Raw genomic sequence first — 22,304 nt, 5'->3', positions numbered from 1 at the left:
CATCCCATTCTTTTTTTTCAGTCCAGTTAGTAATGCTTGAAAGCCAAATTTATACTATGGTCTTTGAATAGCCAAAACAATCTTGAAAAAAAAAAACAACAAAACAAAACTGGAGGTATCACAATTCCAGACTTCAAGTTATATTTCAAAGTGGTAGTGATTAAGGCAGTATGGTTCTGGCATAAAAACAGACACAAATATCAATGGGATAGAATAGAAAATCAAGAACTGAACCCACAACTATACGGTCAATCAGTCTTTGACAAAGGAAGAATGAATATACAGTGGAAAAAAGTCTCTTCAACAAATGCTGTTGGGAAAAATGGACATTTACATGCCAGAGAATGAAACTGCACCACTTTCTTTCACCATACACAAAAATAGGTTAAAAATGGATCAAAGACCTAAATGTGAGACCTGACACCACAAAAATCATAGAAAAGAACATAGGCAGTGACTTCTTTCACATCAACCTCAGCAACTTCTTTTAAGATATGTCTCCTGAGGCAAGGGAAACAGAAGCAAAAAGAAACCATTGGAACTACGTCAAAATAAAGAAGTCTCTGCACAGTGAAGGAAACAACAAAAATAAAAGACAACCTACTGAATGGGAGAAGATATTTGCCAATGGCGTGTCTAATAAAGGGTTAGTATCCAAAATATACAAAGAACTTATACAACCCAACACGCAAAAAACAAATAATCCAATTAAAAAATGGACAGAAGACACAAACAGACATTTCTCCAAAGAAGACATCGAGATGACCAACAGACACATGAAAAGATGCTCATTATCACTCATTATCAGGGAAATGCAAATCAAAACTCCAATGAGCTATCACCTCACCCCTGTCAGAATGTCAAAAAGAAACAAGTGTTGGCAAGAATGTGGAGAAAAAGGAACCCTCTTGCTCTGTTGGTGGGAATGCAAACTGGTGCAGCCATTGTGGGAAACAGTACGAGTGTTCCTCAAAAAATAAAAACTAGAACTACCCTATGATCCAGTAATTGTACTGCTGGGTACAACACCCTCCCCCCCCATACAAAAACACTAATTCAAAGGGATACCTGCGCCCCTATGCTTATGACAGCATTATTTACAATAGCCAACTATGGAAGCAGCCCAAGTATCCACCAATAGATGAATGGATAAAGAAGAAGTGGTATATATATAATGGAATATTACTCAGCCATAAAAATAATGAAATGTTGCCATTTGCAACAGCTAGAACTAGAGAGTATAATGCTAAGCAAAGTAAGTCAGTCAGAGAAATACAAATTCCATGTCACCTCACTCATATGTGGAATTTAAGAAACAAAACAAATGAGCAGAGGGGAAAAAAAGACAAACCAAGAAAGAGACTCTTAACTATAGAGAACAAACTGATGGTCATGGGGCGGTGGGGCGGTGGGAGGGAATGGGTGAAATAGGTGATGGGGATTAAAGAGTACATTTAGCATGATGAAAAAAATATGTAATATGGTTTGATGGAATTTCCAGTGTTTGTAGATGTAAATGTGACAACTACAACAGAAAACAGGAGTGTAAATGGACCTTATAGTGGTAAGGTTTCTATATTCTACTCGAAGTGGTAAAATATTTATTACTAGTAGTATATGAAAAGTTAAGTATGTATTGTAACTACTAAAAAGTAAAACTCAATCGATACGTTAAAAATACTGAAAATTTCAAATAATTCAAAAGAAGGCAGGAAATCAAAAACAGAGGAAACAAAGAGAAACCATAATGAAATAGTAGGCCTAAATCCAATATGCACAATTACATTAAATATAAATGGTTTAAACACACTAATAAGAGAATTGAGATTGTCAGAATGTATCAAAAAATAGATCCAAGTGTATGTTATCTATAAGAAACTCAGCTCAAATTAGTGCAAAGATAAAAAATAAAAGGATGGGAAGAGATGCTTTGAAAACATAGTGAAAAGAAAGTTGGAGGTGGTTGTATTAATATCAAACATAGTGAGATTATGTACAGACAGTTGTTCATAGTATTCTCCTATCCTTATAGTGTTTGCAGATTCTGTAGTGATAAATCCTACACGAAAAATTAACAGAGATAAAAATAATGCTGAAAAAGTCAATTCACCAAGAGGAAAACAATCTTAAATATATATAAACCTAACAGAACCACAAAATGTATAAACCAAAAATTGACTTTAAAAACCCTGAAATTCGGGTGCCTAGATGGCTCAGTCAGTTATGCACCAGATTTCAGCTCAGGTCGTGATCTCACAGTTGGTGGGTTTGAGCCCCGCGTCGGGCTCTGCGCTGACAGCTCAGAGCCCGGAGCCTGCTTCAGATTCTGTGTCTTCCTCCCTCTCTGTCCCTTCCCTGCTCTCTGTCTCTTTTCTCTCTCAAAAATAAATAAACATTAAAAGAAAACAAAACCCTGAAATGGACAAATCCATAATTACAATTGGAGAATTTAACATTGCCCTGTAAGTAATTGATAGAATAAGTAGACAACAAATTAGCAATCAAATAGAAAAACCAAACAACACCATCAACTGACTGTATCTAATTGACATTTAATATAACCTTCACCCGACAACAGCACAATACACATTCTTTTCAAGTGCATGTGGAACATTCACCAAGATATACCATGTAGTGGGTCATAAAACAGGCCTTAACAAATTTAAAAGAATTGGAATCATACAAGGCATGTTCTCTAAATAATGGAATTAAAGAAGAAATCAAAAAGCAAAAAGATAACTGAAAATTTTCTAAATATTCGGATATTAAAGAACACACTTCTAAACAGTTTATGGGCTGAGGTAGAGGTCTCAAGGGAAATTAGAAAAAAATTAGAACTGAATGAAAATTAAAGTACAATGTATCAAACTCTGTGAGATGAAACTAAAGCAGTGCTTAGAGAAAATAGTATAGCATTACACATTATATTTTAAAAGAAGAAATTCTTTTTTTTTTTCAACGTTTATTTATTTTGGGGACAGAGAGAGACAGAGCATGCACGGGGGAGGGGCGGAGAGAGAGGGAGACACAGAATCGGAAACAGGCTCCAGGTTCCGAGCCATCAGCCCAGAGCCCGACGCGGGGCTCGAACTCACGGACCGCGAGATCGTAACCTGGCTGAAGTCGGACGCTTAACCGACTGCGCCACCCAGGCGCCCCAAAAGAAGAAATTTTTAAACAACAATTTAAACTTCCACAAAAACTACAGACTAATATCCTTCATGAACATAAGCATATAAACCCCCAACAGAATATAAGCAAATTGAATTCAGCAATAGATTAAAAAAAAAAAAAAAAAAAAAAAAAAAAAAAAAAAAAGGTCATACCATGACTAGTTAGGGTTTTTCTCAGGAATGTATGAGATGTTCATTGTTTGAAAATCATTGTAATCCAGCCAACAACAGCCTGAAGAAGAGAAAACTGTATGATCATATAAACTGCTGCATGCAGAAAAAGCATTTGTCAATATGCAACATCCATTCATGATTTTAAAAAACTCTCAGCAAACTAGGCATAGAAAGGCACTCCTTAATTGGATTTAAAAACGGGGAGGGGGGGATCTACAGAAAGCTCACAGCTAACATGATTCTTAATGGTGAAAAAATGAATTCTTTCCCCCAGGATGAGAAAAAAGACAAAAATGTCTTCTAAAATCCTAAAACAAAACAGCTAATCAACACTCAAATGTCTTAGTGTTTAAAATCTTTGAGGCTTTGAGGCACCTGGATGGCTCAGTCGGTTAAGTATCCGACTTCAGCTCAGGTCATGATCTCACGGTTCCCGCGTTTGAGCTCTGCATCGGGCTCTGTGCTGACAGCTCAGAGCCTGGAGCCTACTTTGGATTCTGTGTCTCCCTCTTTGTCTGTGCCCCTCCCTGGCTCATGCTCGCTCGCTCTCTCTCTCTCAGAAATAAATAAACATTATTTATTTGAGCCTTTAATTTTTACATAAGAACTGACTGGACTATAAATGTCATGGTATCTTCTATCTGCTTCATATCTAAGGAAACTATGAAACATACATACTCGAGGCATAGTATATTTTTTCTTTTCAGTTTTTTCTGTTTTTTTTTTTTTTTTTTTTTAATATATTAGAGAGAGAGAGCACGTGCAGGGGAGGGGGAGAGAGACGGAGACAGAATCTGAAGCAGGATCCAGGCTCTGAGCTGTCAGCACAGAGCCCGACATGGGACACAAACCGTGAGATCATGACCTGAACCAAAGTCAGATGCTCAACCGACTGAGCCACCCAGGCGCCCCTTTCTGTTCAGTTTTTGACATATAACTCACATGCCATAATCTTTCACCCTTTTACAATTTACTTATAATTCAGCTGTTTTTCATATACCACGAAGTTGTGCAACCATCACCACTACTTAATTCCAGAATATTTTCTTCACTCCAAAAAGAAGTCACTTTCCTATTAGCAGTCACTCCCCATTCCCTCTTACCTCTTCCCATTCCCTGGCAACCATTAATCTACTCTCCATCTCTATGAATTTGCCTAATATGGAAATTGCAGATAAATGAAATTATGCAGTATGTGACCTTTTATGTCTGGCTTCTTTTACTTAGCATGATGTCTTCAGGGCTCATCCATGGTGTAGCATGTCACAATTTCCTTCCTTTTCAAGGCTGAATACTATTCCATTGCATGGATAATACCACATTTTGTTTATCTGTTTATCAGTTGATAGGCAATTGGGTTATTACCACCTTTTGGTTATTATGAGTAATGCCATTATGAATATTCATGTGTAAGTTTTGGTGTGGATATAGTCTTTCAATGTTCTTGGATTTATATCCAAGAGTGGAATTTCTGGGTCATATGGTAACTCTAAGTTTAACTTTTAGAGACCACGGCCAAACTATTTTCTAAAGTTGTGGCACATTTTACAAGCCTACCAGTAATGCGTGAGATTTCTTGTTACTTTACGTTCTTTTTTTTTTTTTTTTTTAATTTTTTTTTTCAACGTTTATTTATTTTTGGGACAGAGAGAGACAGAGCATGAACGGGGGAGGGGCAGAGAGAGAGGGAGACACAGAATCGGAAACAGGCTCCAGGCTCTGAGCCATCAGCCCAGAGCCCGACGCGGGGCTCGAACTCCGGGACCGCGAGATCGTGACCTGGCTGAAGTCGGACGCTTAACCGACTGCGCCACGCAGGCGCCCCAGAATTTTCAGTCTTTTCAATTTTAGCCACTATTAAGTATATAGCGGTATCTCACTGTGGTTTGGATTAGCATTTCCTTAATGAGCAATGATGTGGAGAGTCTTCTCTGTGCTTCTTGGCCGTGTCTTCTTTGAAGAAATGTCTATTCGTACCCGTTGCTCGTTTTATGTTGAGTTATTTGTCTTTTCACTGTGGAGTTGTAAGAGTTCTTTCCATACTCTGAGTAAAAGTCCTGTTCCAGATATACGATTCGCAAACATTTCCTCTCATTCTGTGGGTTATGTTTTTACTTTCTTGGTAGGCCCCTTTGGAGCATAAAAAGTTTTAAATTTTGGTGAAGTCTTTTCTTTTTTTTCTTGGGCAGAGCATATCTGAAAAACATCCTGACGTACCTTCCCCTTATGAGTTAGCTGGCTTCTTTCTCTTTACCCCTTTTGCTGTATAAGCTTAAGCCATGAGGTTTATGCAGCCCCAGAAAGGGAAGGGGAAATAGCAGCAGCTAGAATACAAAGGCCATTTGATTCAAAGTCAGCTTTTTGGTTAAGATTTCTAAATTCTAGGGGCGCCTGGGTGGCTCAGTCGGTTGAGCATCTGACTTCGGCTCAGGTCATGATCTCACAGCTCATGAGTTCCAGCCCTGCGTCAGGCTCTGTGCTGACGGCTGGGAGCCTGGAGCCTGCTTCGGATTCTGTGTCTCCCCCCTCTCTCTGCCCCTAACCCACTCACATTCTGTCTCTGTCTCTCTCAAAAATAAATAAACATTAAAAAAAAATTTTTCTAAATTGTAAAAATTCCCTCCGTATAGCAAAGGAAATGCATGGTGTTCTTTGCCGTGGGGAGCACTCTATCCAAAGGGACTTTCTAGACACCTAGGAAGAAATGGGAAAGGCTTCTGGAACCGGGAGCTTGAGAGGAAAATTAGACAGGGAAGCAGTCAGATGCTGACCCTGGCTTCTTCTCACTCTTGAGTCGAAAGCCTCAAAGGGCAGGTCAGTTAGAAACCACAGCGTTCCCAGAGCTTCCCTGGCATCAACGGGGAAGGGGGCAAGCCCTCTTGGAGAAGGATCGTGTTAACTTGGTGCCAGATCAGCACGGCTCTTCACTGGCAGGCCTGCAATATCTGAGGGAGGTGTCCAGCACCCAGTGGACCTGAGGTAGCGTCCTGCACGGGCTCTGCTGTGGCTCACGTGTACCCAGGGCTGCAAGGAGACGGTCAGAACACAGAGGCTGCAGTTCAAGGACTCTGTGAAGAGGCAACAGGCCAGGACCACAGGCATCTCAGTGTGGACCAGCACGGGGGGCCGGGGGGGAGGGGATTGGTACAAACAGCTATGCTGTAGAGACAGAAAGAACAGCACGCAGATCCAAGCTTCTGCCCGCCTCCCACCGTGGAGTTATGAAGCCTTCTTCTTGCGGCCATCATGTTGCCTGGGAGGAATCACCAGCAAACACTAGCCTGGACAGTGGAAGAAGACACAGGTCCAAGCGGTGGGGTGGGAGGAGATCCTATCTATTTTATGCAAAGACAATGCTTTTGGCAGGCGGGGTCCTCCACCAATAGGGCAAAATAATCCTTTTTATCATAAAAATCAACTTGGCACACTGCAGGCTATTTTCAATTCACCAAGAACTCTTTGCGTGCCTCTCACGTGCCAAGCATAGGAAGGAACCTGGGGAAACATGTAGTGAATCACTGCTATGGCCCGTGGGTGAATGAAAGAACATATGGAAAGCCTTTGGCGCAGTGCCTGGCACACAGTAAGCCCGCAGTAAATGTGAGTTCTCTGTCCGCCCTAACCCGGTTAGCAGAACACCTAGATTAATGCAGAGGTCGGAGGGTCATATGATGAAAAGGATTGGTTTGAAGTCATATGGACTTGATTTACAGGCCCGCTGTGTGACCTGGGAAGAGTTACTCTACCTCCCTGAGGCTATTTCTACCCTGTGAAATGAAGATACCCACCTGTGGGGTCATTGTGAAGATACAACACGATTAAGTGCTTGCACGCTGTGTGTAGGTCACCATGACTGACAAAGAAAACAACGTGTGAGGTAATACAACCGATACGCATTGAGTGCTTACTATGTGTATGACTCAGTTCTGAAAGCTTGAAGTGCAAAAAGTCGTGTCATTCCACAAGAACCCTACGAGGCAGGTGCTATTATTATTCCTGTTTTGCAAATGAGGAAATTTAATGAGTGGTGTTTAAAGACATGTCAAAGTGTCATAGCTGGTAAGTGCCAGAGTCAGGATTAAAATGGAGGCGGTCGAACTCCAGAACTTGCGTCCCCAGTCACTGCGCTACAGTGCAAAGATCAGGTACCGGGTTCCGATCAAAGCCACTAATGCATGGAGACCATTTCACAGAGCTTGGCCCCTGAGAGACACTCGGTGAAAGATCGATGTCATTGTGGTCTTGGTGGCGCTTGGAATCCGACTGATTTGAATCCCAATTCTAACACTTACTAGTGACCTAGTGTATTAGTGACCTATTGATGTGTAAAATTACCCCGAAACTCGGAGGCTTGAAATCACATTTACCATCTCACGGTTTCTGAGTTACAAATCTGAGACCAGCTGAGGTGGGTGGTTCTGAGCCAAGGTCTCTCGTGAGATTGTAGTCAAGGTATCAGTTGAAGATACATCATCCGAAAGCTTGACTGGGGTGGAAGGGTCTGTTTCTGAGGTGGCTCACTCACATGACTACTTAACGTCAGGTGGTCTCAGTTCCTCTCTGGGTATTGGCAGAAGGCCTGAGTTCCCTAACATGGGGACCTCTCCATGGGGCTGCGTGAGTGTCCATAGACATGGCAGGGAGAGTAATGAGAGAGAGAGAGAAAGAGAGAGAAGCCACAATGCCTTTTAATGACCTATTCTTCTACCATGTTATTGGTCAGAAGTGAATAAGTAAATCCAGCCGTATCCCAGGGCACAGGAATTCAGCTCCATCTTTTGAAAGGACATGTATCAAAATCATTTATTTAAAATGACCACATCAAGGGGTAAGTTATTAATGTCTCAGTGCTTCAGTATTTTTATCCTTTAAAATGGGTTAATATTAGTTTTCTTCATAGCAACTTTGTGGGTTAAGTGAGACAATTCACAGAAAGAGCCTAGATGGTGCCTGACACATAGGAGGCATCTGTATCTGTTAGCTCTGATTGCCAGCTATTATTAGCTATGCTGAACATGGCTATGTCTCTTGTCACTTAGTCTCAGTTTGTTCACCTATCAAATGGGATTAGTGATATCTACTCTGTTCAAGGCCCATAAAAACTGTTTGCTGAATGCATGCACAAGTGAATTTATTGAATACATACTATGTGTCAGGCCCTGTTCTAGGCACTCGGGACATAAAACTAAACAAACCAGACAAGGTTTTACCCTTATGCAACATACATTCCAAAAGGGGAAGACAAAAAATAAAAACCGACAAGTAAACAATAAAGCAAATCATTAAAAAAATTTTTTAATGTTTATTTATTTTTGAGAGAGACAGAATGCAAGTGGGTTACGGGCAGAGAGAGAGGGAGACACAGAATCTGAAGCAGGCTCCAGGCTCTGAGCTGTCAGCACAGAGCCCGACTTAGGTCTCGAACTCACAAACCGTGAGATCATGACCTGGGCCGAAGTCGGACGCTCAACCCACTGAGCCACCCAGGTGCCCCAAAGCAAATCATTTTATTAAAAAAAGTTTAATGTTTTTATTTATTTTTGAGAGAGAGGTGGGGGAGGGGCATAAAAAGAGAGACACAAAATCCAAAGCAGACTCCAGGCACTGAGCTGTCAGCACAGAGCCCGATGTGGGGCTCGAACCCATGAACCGCGAGATCATGACCTGAGCCAAAGTTGGATATTTAACTGACTGAGCCACCCAGGTGCCCCATAAAGCAAATCATTTTAGAAAAAGGAAGCAAAACATGGTGTTGTATGAGAAATAAAATACAGTGAGATAACCCACCAGAATGGCTAAAAAGACTGACAACATCAAATGTTGGTGAGTATGTGGAACAAACAGAACTCGCATACATTGCTTATGGGTGTGTAAAATGGCTCAATCAGTTCGCAAAATATCTGGAAGTTTCTTATAAAACTAAACACACACCTTTCCTGGGACTCAATGATCCCGCTTTAGGTATTTACTCAAGAGAGAAGAAAATCCACACCAAGACTTGTATGAGTCCATAGATGCTCTACTCATAATAGCCCCAAACTAGAAATAGTTCAATGCCCATCAATGGGAAAATGGACAAAATGACATGTATTCCTGCAATTAAATAGAATTCAGCAATAAAAGAATCTTCTGATACAACGTGAACAACACAAATGATTCAAAAACATGCTAAGTGAAAGAAGTCACAAAACAAATATATAACATATGATTCCATTTATAGTTCTAGAACAGGCAAAACTCATCTATGGTGAAAAAAAAATGAGAACAGTGGGAGATGGGTTTGATGGAGGAGGAGCAGGAAGGAACTTTCTGGGAAGATGAAATGTTCTAGAGCTGCATTGTTTGACATGCAGGCCACCAGCCATGTGGATCATTATTGTTTTTATTTTTAATTTTTTTAATGTTTATTTATTTTGAGAGAGAGAGAGAGAGAGAGACAGGGAGTATCCCAAGCAGGCTCAACGCCATTAGCATAGAGCCCGACATGAGGCTCGAACCCACGAACTGTGAGATCATGACCTGAGCCCAAATCAAGAGTTGGACGCTTAACCAACTGAGCCACCCAGGCTCCTCCATGTGGATTATTTAAATTAAATTATTCAAAGTTAAATAAAATGGAAACTTTGGCTCCACAGGTGCAATAGGCACATTTTGATTACTCAACAACCACACATGGCCAGTGGCTACTGTATCCGGATAGCATTGTTCCATATCTTCCTAGGGATGAATTCCTAGGGATGACTTGTCAAATCTCATGGAATGATAAAGTTAAGATTTGTGCATTTCATTTGTAAAATTTACCTTTAAATATATTGAACTCCCTTAAAGCTACCTAGGCTGATGTGTTTAGGGGTGGGGTATGCTGCTGTCTGCAGCTTACTTTGAAATGCATCCAAGAATAAAATGGGCTGATGGATGGGGAGGCGCACTGACGTATGGTAAAGCAAATACAGCAAACTGTTAACTGTGGAATCCAGGTGGTGGGCATATGTATCTTCATGATACAAGTCTCTCAACTCCTCTGGGTGAAAACTTTTATAATAAAATTAGGAAGCAACACATGGTGACATAATTAAAGAATGAATATCCAAGTGGAGAAACACAGTGGGGAGTCTTAGTAAGGGGGTCAGGGAGTAACCAGACAAGGTTACTTGCAGGATCACATTCATTCACTCACTCACTCATTCAGGATGCAGGGACGAATCAGACCTGGTCTCTTCCCTTGAATCCGGGAGATGTCAGGAGAGTAACCACTTGTGCCAAGGTGCTGAGGACCTACTATGTGGCCCGGTTGGAGCGTGGGTCAGTGGGACAGCACACCCAAATACTTTCTTAACCGCTCCACACTGCTTCCTTGTGGCTCTGCCTCTCTGGCCTCAGAGTGGACTACCTTACCCTTCCTTCACCATAATTTCGGAAAGATCCAAAAATGTCCGTTCCATCAGGGTGGGGACTTTGTTCACTGCTTGATATCCACCACCAAGCACATAGGAGATGTTCAGCAAGTATGGTACCAAGGAAATATAAGAATGAAGCTTGTGGTCTCAGTGGCCTCTCTACCCCCTGAAGTCTCTTTCCCTGCTTCAGGACTTTGACCTTGCTGCTTTCTCTCTCTGGACCGCTTGGTCTTTCTGTTTTTTGCATCCCCTATTCTCATCATTTATGTCTCTGCTCCAGCATCACCTCCTGCAAGAGGCCTTCCCTGACCACCCTGCCTGTCTCCCCACCTCTTCATCATCGGGTGCTTTTTGCATCATCGTCTGCTTTTTGGTTTGTTTTTGTTTTTGTTTTTTGTTTTTTTGTGTTTTTTTTTGCTAAAAAAAAAAACACCTATACCAGGGTACAAAATAATATATACTTACAGATATATTTGAAAATCATCAGTTTTATGAAGGCTTTGTAATGTTTGCAAGGTGTTTGTTTGTCCTACTTATATCAGCCTCTCCCCAGATATTCGCTGTAAAGCAGGGAGGCTCTCCGGGGGCACATCATCCTGTTTTGGTTCCTTCATACTGTTGTCACTCTCTGAACAATTTTTTGCCCGTTTTGTACGTTTGTTTGCTTTTCATCTGTCTGCCTTCTAAGAGGTAAATTCCAGGATGGATGGCAGGGACCTGGTCAGTTTTGTCCACAGCCCCATACAGTGAATGCTCAGTGACACAGCCTGGCTCCATCAGCGCGCACTGCTCCTGCAGTCAGGCTGCGGCTGTGGGAGGAGGCAGTCCAGGCCCGGGGTCCCGGGAGAAGATGCGAGTGGAGAGCAGGGGACTGTGGCCTGTCCCCAAAGCCCCGCCCCCTGAGCTCCGCCTCCGCCGGGGCGCGTGCCGCAGCCTCGCTCTGGGGCCAGAGCCTGCGCGCTGCGCCACGCGCGCCCAGCGCCCCGCGTCCTGCGCCCCGCGCTGCCCGCGCGCCCGAGCCGGCAGGGGTTTCTTTCTCCCATCGCGGTCATGTCTCCGGGTCCGGCCCGGCGGGGTGGCGCGGCCCAGGCCCCGGCGCCCGCGGCGAGCGACCGCCAGGGACCATGATCCGGCTAGGCTGCTGGTGTGCGCGGCGGCCCCGCGGCGCGGCGTTCCCCGCGGGGCGGCGCTGGGGGTCGGGCGGGCCGGCGGGCCGGGCGGGCGGCCGCTCCCTGCGGGTGTTGGTGGACATGGACGGCGTGCTGGCCGACTTCGAGGGCGGCTTCCTCAGGAAGTTCCGCGCGCGCTTCCCCGACCAGCCCTACATCGCGCTGGAGGACCGGCGCGGCTTCTGGTTGTCGGAGCAGTACGGCCGCCTGCAGCCCGGCCTGAGCGTGAGCACCTCCCCGCCCCCCGCCCCGGCCCCGCTCGGCGCCGCCGCGGGGCCGCCGTTCCCGCTCCGGGGCCCCTAGCCCAGCCCGGCGGGACTGAGGCCCTCCTTCCCGGTCCTGGGCCGGGAGCCCGCGTGACCTTGGGTGGGTCATTGCCCCGAGCCTCGGGGTAGTCCTCGTGTGAAAGGGGGGCCTGGGGAGGACCGAGGGCGCAGCCCTGCGCGCAGGAGCTGGTGGCTGTCCTCTCAAAAGTCAGGAGAATAGGAAGCGTAATATACTGTCTTCAGCAGACTTTTTAAGTTTTGGTGCATTTGGCCACGAGTCTTTTAATTTTTTAAATGAAATAAATGTTACAGGTAAAGTCCTCTTTGACCCCTGCCACAGTCACGTGCCCACTTCTTCATCCTCGCGAATTTGATGAGTGTCTTTACCATTCTTTTTTTTGCCCTTTTCCATGAATGCATTAGTTCCCAGTGGCATTTGAGGTCCAGAGAAGTGGAGCGCTGCACATCACACAATGCGTCAGTGGTCAAGATGGGGTGGGATCAACTCCTTGGTTTATCCCCTTGCTCTGGCGGCCCTGCTGAACCTGAGCCCGCCACATCCCCCTGACTCCTGATGTGCTCTGCTCTCTGAGTCCGCGATGGATGGAGGGGAAATATCCAGGCACGTTTATAGACAGATGGCTTGGTTTGTGAGCTTAAACTGTTTGGTGAAAGGAACAGGATTTTGCCTTGCCCGCTTAAAGAGGCTGGATGTTTTCTGGCATCCCTTGATTGGCCACCTAGGGTCACCTAGGTCACCAGAAGTTTGATGATGATGATGATGGTATTAGAGCCTATTTTGTATCCGTAGGTTGACTGCATTATCTCCCATGTGAGATAGACATTATATCTCCATCATGCAGGCGAGGAAACTTGCCCTAAGTCATACAGCCAGTAAGGGGCTCAGCTAGGATTGGAACCCAAGTCCGTCTGCCTCCCAAGCACATTTAGCTTTCGCCACCCCAAAGTCCTCTTCTCTGTCCTGCTCTAACAAGTAACTTTTCTTTCGACTTAGAAAAGGTTACTTGACAATAATTGGTTTGTTGAGAGGCAGGTTGAAAAGAAAATCAAGCACCATGTCCCTCTTCACACCATGCACTTCAGAAGGTGACTTTCCCAGAGTTCTGTGTGCTCACTCCTCCCAGCTCTAATGGCTGATTACCAACTTCGAAGTGGAGAGAATACCCTAGTAATTTTTTTGCGGCCTCAGTAACATACCCCCCTGCTCTGTGTGTGTGTTCGTTTATAGACGGTGCATGGTATTGACAGTCTGGGCACCTTGTTTCCTTCCAGAAGTGTATTAGGGCAATAAAATAAAGCCCGTCCCCGATCCTGGAAAGGACAGTGGTTTTTGTAGTCCTTTGTACAAGTGTGCAGGCCCCAGGACTAAGGAGATGAATTACCATTTTCTAAGGACGAGGCAAAGGAACAGAGCTCCTGGGACACGAAGGAAGGGATGTTCTGGGAGTGACATGCTGAGTTCTGCTTCTGGGAACATTGCAGGAAATGGGATTTTAATAAATGAACACATGCCCTTTATCCCCAGCACAGCTCACAGCAGGACATCCCCGGGTCTCACCTGGGCTGAGCTGGCCCAGCATCTACAGTTAAAGACAACCAATCAGTCAACCCAGCTTAATTATGTAGGCACATCTGCTTTACAAAACACTGCTCTATCTGTATCCCCTTCGGTCTCCACGGTGCTCTGAGGGGTCACCGGGGCTGAGGTGGAAGGCAGTGCTCATTTTAACTGACTTGGAATCCCGCGTGGTCAGAACAGTTGAGGAACTGAGCCCAGAGACAGGAAGTGCCTTGACCAGGGTTTCAGAGCCCAGTTAGTGATGGAAGGAGGGAGAGGTGGCTGGGACGCCGATTACTGAGGTGAGGTGGTTAGCCCGGGGTCACACAGTAAGGGGCCAGGACCTCTTACCCCTCTGTCGAGTGCACTTTCCACCAGCTTATGCTGCCTCTGTGTGAGTCAGAAGCCGTAAATCATGTTCTGACAGTATCACCCATAAGTGGCCTTGAAAAAGAAATCCTCTGTAAACGTCAGTTTCCTTATCAGTAAGCCAAGGATAGCAATTCTTGCCCCTTGTGGGATGTGAGGCTCAAACAAGAGAGAACAGACATTAGCAAGAGTTACTCGTTTGCTTAATCCCACACAGTTTGCAAGAATATGGCCAGTGTGATCTCAGGGTTCTCCCCGCCCGTATGACACGGTGGTTCTGGAGCGTGTGGCCTCTGGCCTGGCAGAGACCCTTGCTGCACCACACACATGGGGTCCAGGTTCCTGCTCCTCAGAGGCCTGGGTCTGTCTTCCTTCCCCTTGTCCCGGGCCTGGAGAACTGTGGCACTCTGCAGACTTGGTTTTGGCCCCGTAACACGAGGTAGAAACTTCTAGCCTGGGACTTGGGAGGTGGTGTTCAGCTCTCAGCAATGCCACTGTTCTGCTGGGTGACATTTCAGAAAAACCCTTCTCTATTCAGAGCCTTGATTTTCTCATATGACAGATACAGGTCTGGATTTTTGACTTTCAAACTTTATTTATTTATTTTTTTAAACAATTTTTTTAATGTTTATTTTTGACAGAGAGAGAGAGAGAGAGACAGAGCATGAGCAGGGGAGGGGCAGAGAGAGAGGAAGACACAGAATCTGAAGCAGGCTCCAGGCTCCTAGCTGTCAGCACAGAGCCCGACGTGGCGCTCGAACTCACGAACTGTGAGATCATGACCTGGGCCGAAGTCGGACGCTCAACCGACTGAGCCATACAGGCGCCCCATGGCTTTCAAACTTTAAAAGCAGCAGAATACGTTTTACACAAAGTACTTACTGACATATCAGTGCACAAAGCAGACAAAAGGGCTGTCGTAGTTGGTATGAGTGAGGAGCCTGGAGTTCTGCTCAACTGGCCTTCCACCTGCTCTCCACCAGCCCCCCCTTAACCTACACTGCACAGAGGTGCGCTGAAAAATCTCTAAGTTCCTCCAGCTCTTGAATTCAAGGACTCTAGTGCCATGGCAAGACCTGGTTCACCCTCAGAGCCTCTACAATGCCTCTGGCCGTTCGAATCAAGCAAGTGCATATGATTCATGACCTACCTTGGGTCCCAGGTGGCCCTAGCCGTGCCTCTAGCAGAGCAGGCTTCAGAATTCATGGCCCCTGCCACCTTAGCTGGTCTCTGCTGGATCCTTGCTGAAGTCAGAGCCCCTGGAGAGGGGCTGGAACACACATACTCCATGTGACCTGCCCTCCCCCTGGGATGTGTCCGTGTGTGTGTGTGTGTGTGTGTGTGTGTGTGTGTGTATTTTGGGGGGTAAGGGGAGCGTGGAAGGCTCACACTCTTATTGTCAGCAGCTCTTCCCAGCTGTGCCGTCCTTGTGGTGAGGCGAGGTGCTGAGTACCCTGTAAGTCGCATGTTTCTCTCTCGTCTTCTTAGGAGAAGGCCATTAGCATATGGGAATCGGAAAATTTCTTTCTTGACCTGGAGCCTCTCCCGGGGGCTGTGGAAGCTGTGAAGCAGATGGCCAACCTAGAAAAGTAAGTTTGTCTTCCCGCCTGAGTATTTGCGCCTTCCCCCTGCCGGTGACCCCCCTTCTCCCCTGCTGCCCCCACCCTCTGCCGCCCTGCCTTCTCTCTCCCTCGTCCCTGCACAGGCCTCCATGCTTGTTTCTTCAGCCCTGGACATGGTAACACCCTGAGTGACACACACTCGGCCTGTAGGCTAGTAAGGTGTTGTGATCCAGTAACAGGAGAAAATATTGAGTCTAATGGGACCTGGGTGACTGGGTGCTGGATGAGCCCGTATTCAGCAAATATCTGAGAACCGACTCTGTTAGATGCTCCTGGACACCAGTGATACAGAGACGAACAACACATCGTCCCGCCGTCTTGGAGCTCACAGCCCTGCCGGAGAGTGGGTGCTGACGTTAAAGAATCTCACAAGCAGAGATAATCACAGACTGTGATCAGTGCTGAAAAGGAACAGAGTAAGGGGTACGAAGGGGCCTAACGGGAGACCTAATGAGAAAGGTGGTGAGGAAGCAGTATTGTGTGAGGTGTTTCTGTTTGCTTCTGGTGGAGCAGTTGCTTCTGTGAGCTGAAGCTCCCGCTCCATAACCACCCACTAAAATCCATCAGCAGTTACAGATGATGGCCTTCCCTGAGGACTTCAAACAGAAAACACAAAAGCCATCCTGAGATGTAGTTCGCGTGCCGTACAGCCATTTAAAGTGTCTAATTCAACGGGTGTGTTCGCAGAGTTTTGCACTCATGACCATGGTCAACTTCAGAACACTTTCATCACCCCCAAAAGAAACCCTAAACCCATCAGCAGTCACCACCCCTTCTTCTCCTTCCCTTGCAACCCTAGGCAGCCACCGTCTACTCTAAGTCTCTGTAGATTTGCCCGTGCGAGACATTTCATGTGCATTTCATGCACATACACTGTGTGGTCTTTTGTGATTGGCTTCTTTTATGCCGTCTTGTGTTTTCAGGGTTCATCTGCTTCCTAGCACAAATCAGTACTTCATGGCTGGGTAATATTCCACGGTATGGATATGCCACGTTTTGTTTATCTGTCCATCAGTTAGTAGACACTTGGGTTGTTTCTGCTTTTTAGGTATTAAGAATAATACTGCCATGGACACTCATGTACAAGTTTTTGTTTGTTTGTTTTTTTTTTGAACGTTTATTTATTTTTGAGACAGAGAGAGACAGAGCATGAACAGGGGAGGGTCAGAGAGAGGGAGACTCAGAATCTGAAACAGGCTCCAGGCTCCGAGCTGTCAGCACAGAGCCCGACGTGGGGCTCGAACTCACGGACCGCGAGATCATGACCTGAGCCGAAGTCGGCCTCCCAACCGACTGAGCCACCCAGGCGCCCCAAGTTTTGTTTTTTTTTGTGGTCATATGTTTTCATTTTTCTTAGGTGTATATATACCTAGGAGCAGAATTGTTGGGTCTTGCGGTAAATCCATGTGTAACATTTTGGGGACTGCCAAGCTTTTCCAAAGTGACAGTACCATTTGACATTCCCGTTAGCAATGGATGAGGATTCCATCACATCCTTGCTAACACTTGTGGGCTTTGTTTTTTTTTTTTTTTTTTTAAAGGAGGCTTCACACATAGCATGGAGCCCAGTGCAGGGCTTGAAATCATGCTCTGAGATCAAGACCTGAGCTGAGATGCAAAGTTGAATACTTATAACCAACCGAGCCACTCAGGCTCCCCGTGTGGTCTTTTTTATTGTAGCTGTCCTAGTGGGTGTGAAGAGATATCTCATCGTCCTTTTGATTTGCCATTTCTCTGAGGGCTTATGCTTTGAGCATCTTCTTGTGTGCTTTTTAACCATATGTTTATCCTTTTTGGAGAAATGTTTATTCAGATCCTTTCCTATTTTTTTTCAATTGGGTTATTGATCTTTTTTATTGCTAATTTTTGAGAGTTCTTTATTTTAGATAACAAGTCCCTTATCGGATATATGATTTGCAAATATATTCTCTCATCACATGTGGATTGTTGCTTTACTTTCTTGGTGGTGTCCTTTGAAACCCAGAGTTTTTATTTGGATATAATTCACTTTATCTGTTTTTCTCTTTTGCCCCTGTGTTTTTGCTGTCGTGTCTAAGTATCATGTGCCTTAGCCAAGGTCACAAAGACTTGCTCCTATGTTTTCTTCTAAGAACTTTATAGTTTTAGCTCTTCCATGTAGGTCTTTGATCCATTTTGAGTTAATTTTTGCATAAAGTGTAAGGAAGGGGTCCCACTTCAATCTTTTGTCAGTGAAAATCCAGTTCTCAGAACCATTTGTTGAAAAGACTCTTTTTTCCTTCTATTGAATGGTCTTGGCTTCCTTGACAAACATCAACTGACCATAAGTGTTTAAGATTTATTTCTAGACTTGTATGAACTTTTATTGGTCACAGTTTTGCTTGAATTTACCAGCCTGCATGACCAATCAAACATAAGGTATGATTTGGTCTTTACCGTGCCATATAAATGCCTCCCCAAATCATCAGTATTCAAAGTTCCACCATTAGAACTTTGAGTCAGCGTTTTTCAGACTCATTTGGTTGGCAGTTTATTTTTATTTTTATTTTTTTTTGTTTTGTTTTTTTATATATGAAATTTATTGACAAATTGGTTTCCATACAACACCCAGTGCTCATCCCAAAAGGTGCCCTCCTCAATGCCCATCACCCACCCTCTCCTCCCTCCCACCCCCCATCAACCCTCAGTTTGTTCTCAGTTTTTAACAGTCTCTTATGCTTTGGCTCTCTCCCACTCTAACCTCTTTTTTTTTTTTTTTTTTTTGGCAGTTTAGTTTTAGACTTGAGTCAGGTCCTGCAGAGTACTGTATTTCATTCTGGTTTATGATTTGAACTTGATTTATGGTGGAATACTGTTGTACGACTTCTTCCACCTACAGGAAGAGCCTAGAGGGGCAAAGCGTATGTGTATCTGCACTGAAGCTGTTCAAAATTCTATTTGGGTTTGGATCAGCGTTTCCTGGACTGCATTCAGCCAACTGTATTCTGGGGTGCTAGATAGCATAGTGGTTAAGGTTATATCCTAACTGGAGTTGGGCTGCCCAGGCTCAAATCCGGGCTTTCCCCGAATCTAACTCTGAGATGTTGGCAAGTTATTAAACTTTCTGGGTCTCAGTTTCTTCACGTGTAGAAGGAGGGTTATGAGAAAGTCCTCAGTATATATAGCTCCTGGCACATTGTAAGTGCTCAGTAGATGTTAGCTGCTGTGGTTACTATCCTGCAAGATTTAATAGATACGCAACAAAAAAGTATTCTTTAACCAAAACAGTATGGGGGGCATTGGATTAAGATCAGACTTCTAAGGGCTTCCAGATTGCTGGTGTGTGCATCATGACCCTTCACTGGGGTAGCAGAGGATATAGCATTCTTCATATGTATTCTAGCCTAGAACACTTTTCCCCCCACAGCTTCCCTGGTAATGCTTTTGTGAAAATGCAAGTCTAGACCATACCACAGGTCTTGTACTTCCATTTGGCTCCTAACAGGGTAGATTCCTAAGGTCAGTCAGTGCCCAAAGTTTGGACAGAGAGAGAGAGGGAGCTAGTCAGTAACTAAGTGGATAGCTTTGTATCTAGTACCGAAGTAGACAGAGGCCAAGGTTTAAAATGTTACTTAAGGAATATTTGTCAGGCATCTGCTACATGCTAGGCTTCCTAGAAGATGCTGCAGATACAGAAGTAGGTAAGAGATCTTGCCTTCAAAGAGTTCACTAGTAAACAGATGACTAGAACATAGTTCTAGAAGTGGTGTGGTAGATGTATGAGTACAGAAGGCAGGGGCTAATACTCCCCAGAGGAGGTGGCGACACTTGAGCTGTCATCTTGGAAAATGAAAAGGGATCTGGCAGGTGCAGAAGGCAAGGGGGTGCCAGGTAGGAGGGGAACAGTGAGCGAATACCTTTACTGCCCACTGTCCTGAAACAGCCTTCCTGGCATGCTGTGTCCTTCCTCCACCAGCACTGAGCAGGGGCTGTGCTTCCTTGGACTATCTTCAGTGGCAACTACCCTTTTTTTCTTAGTGTTTATTTTTATTTTTTGGCGGGGGAGGGGCAGAGAGAGAGGGGGACAGAGGATCCAAAGCAGGCTCTGTGCTGACAGCAGAGAGCCCGAAGCGGGGCTTGAACTCACAAACCTTGAGATTGTGACCTGAGCCAAAGTCGGACGCTCAACTGACTGAGCCACCCAGGTGCCCCTACCCTTTATTATTATTATTATTATTATTATTATTATTATTATTATTCAGTAATACATGAGTATATTCTTATGAAAAATGCAGTGTGTACATATGTGAAAAAATGTGAGTTGCCCATTTTCTCCACTCTCCCATGTACATCTCCCTCAACCCCACTGTTTCTATCCTCGTTAACAATTTGGGGTGTATGCTTACAGACCTTTTAAAATGCATTTATGTATTGGGGCACCTGGGTGGCTCAGTCGGTTGAGTGTCTGACTTCGGCTCAGGTCATGATCTCACAGTCTGTGAGTTCGAGCCCCGCATCGGGCTCTGTGCTGATGGCTCAGAGCCTGGAGCCTGCTTCAGATTCTGTGTCTCCCTCTCTCTCTGCCCCCCCCTGCTCATGCTCTGTCTCTCTCTGTCTCAAAAATAAATAAAAACATTAAGAAAAAAAATTTTTAATAAAAAAATTCATTTATGTACATATTTGTATGGTTTACAAATATAGGTTTATCTGTATATAAATTTGTATGTTCTACCCAGCAGCCAGAGAGATATTTTTAAACCAAATTCTGGTGATGTTGGTCCCCTCTTAAAACTACCTCTTGGGGGGCACCTGGGTGGCTCAGTCGGTTAAGCGTCTGACTTCTGCTCAGGTCACGATCTCACAGTTTGTGCGTTCGAACCCCGCGTAGGGCCCTGTGCTGTCAGTGTGGAGCCTGCTTTGGATTCTCTGTCTGCCTCCCTCTCTGCCCCTCCCCCTCTCCCTCTTGGCTTCCCACCCTAAGTCCGCCGGGCCCGTGAGGTGGTCTGCGACCCGCTGTGTCGCCCTCCAACCTCTCTTCACCTGGTCCAGGCACGCTGGCTTATTTTCTGCCCCGGGGATGCACCAAGCTTGTTTCTGATCTTACAGAACTCTTAACATACCCTCTTGGAATATTTCCCTGCTAGAACTTGGTGTGGCCACATTGATTTTAATCCTTTAGCTCTGAGTCGCTTTCGTGTCCCCTCTTCAAAGTGGCCATGCTGCTGTAGCTAAAGAGGCCACTGTCCCCACCCAGCTATTCCTCCCCATCCCCCTGGGTATGTTCTCTAAGCTGATGTTGTGTGTCTGTGTTGTCCCTTCCTCTCTCAAATGTCAGCTCCCTGGGGTCAGGGAGCTATATTCCTGGTCCCTAGGGTGCTACCTGGCACAGGGTACAGGCTGAGGTATTTGCTGAATAAACATTCACAGAATAGTTGTTGTTTATAAAATAGGATGTGGTCTTCTATATTATCCTATTGCTTTCTCTTTTGTACCTGACAATATGTGTTAGCTACCTTTCCCCAACAACACTATCGAACTATCTTATTCTTTGTAACTACTGCATCGTGTTTTATTGTATACATATTCCATCATGTATTTAATGCGTTCCATATAGACATTTAAGTTGGTTCTCATTGCTCCTTGTTTATCAGGGCTACAATGAGTACACATGCAAGTATTTCTGTGCAAGAGTGGACCAGCTGGATCAAAGCCATATGCATTTTTATTTTATTATTATTTTTTTCATTTTAGAGAGAGCACGAGCAGAGGAAGGGCAGAGGGAGAGAGAGAATCTTTTTTTAAAAAAAATTTTAATGGTTATTTATTTTTGAGAGAGAGAGACAGACAGACAGACAGACAGACCACAAACAGGGGAGGGGCAGAGAGGGAGGGAAATGCAGAATCCGAAACAGACTCCAGGCTCCAAGCTGTCAGCACAGAGCCCGACAGGGGGCTCGAACTCACAAACCATGAGATCATGACCTGAGCTGAAGTTGGACGCCTAAATGACTGAGCCACACAGGCGCCCAGAGAGAATCTTAAGCAGGTTCCACCCTCAGTGCTGAGCCTGACATGGGGCTTGATCTCACGATCCTGGTATCATGACCCGATCCAAAATCAAGAGACTGAGCCACCCAGGCGCCCCTCCATATGCATCTAAAAACAATTTTTATTGAAATATAGTTAGCATACAGTGTTACGTTAGTTTCAAGTGTACCATATAATGATTCAACAATCATGTACATTACTCAGTGCTCATCATAGTGAGTGCACTCTTAATCTCCTTTATCTGTTTCAGCCATCCCCCCACCCACCTCTTGTCTGTGCTCTGTATTTAAATTTGATACACACTAAGTGATACTTAAATGCTATTCTTCCTGCAGATGTTCCCCCAGAACAACCAGCATAGTATATTCCATATAAAGTGCCATTAGTCAGCATGACTTATCCTTGAAAGGGGCATTTGACGTGTGAAAATAGCCAAAACTGATTTGGAGTCACTGCCGGCAAATGAATGAATCATAGCTGAATCTCCCTAGTGCTTAAAGTATGATGGATTTCTTTAAGTTTATTTATTTATTGAGAGAGAGAGAGAAT

At 44.8% G+C, this 22,304-nt stretch overlaps 1 protein-coding gene across 4 annotated transcripts in view; it reads left to right on the top strand.

Annotated features, from left to right (window-relative positions):
• Positions 1 to 11,683: 11,683 nt before the first annotated feature.
• Positions 11,684 to 22,304, top strand: part of NT5M (5',3'-nucleotidase, mitochondrial) — a 33,510-nt gene continuing 22,889 nt past the window's right edge. For 2 of the 4 annotated variants that reach the window (XM_045044218.1, XM_045044219.1), the window contains exons 1-2: positions 11,684 to 12,138; positions 15,616 to 15,716. In XM_045044218.1, coding sequence (XP_044900153.1) covers positions 11,869 to 12,138; positions 15,616 to 15,716 — 371 coding nt within the window. In that variant the 5' untranslated portion in view covers positions 11,684 to 11,868. The remainder of the gene's footprint in view (positions 12,139 to 15,615; positions 15,717 to 22,304) is intronic. The other 2 variants (XM_023244726.2, XM_003996374.5) reach the window with 1 other exon arrangement.

Source organism: Felis catus, chromosome E1 (assembly GCF_018350175.1).
Source record: "Felis catus isolate Fca126 chromosome E1, F.catus_Fca126_mat1.0, whole genome shotgun sequence".
In the NCBI taxonomy this organism is placed as follows: Eukaryota; Metazoa; Chordata; class Mammalia; order Carnivora; family Felidae; genus Felis; species Felis catus.
This window is presented reverse-complemented; position numbering and strand designations above follow the sequence as displayed.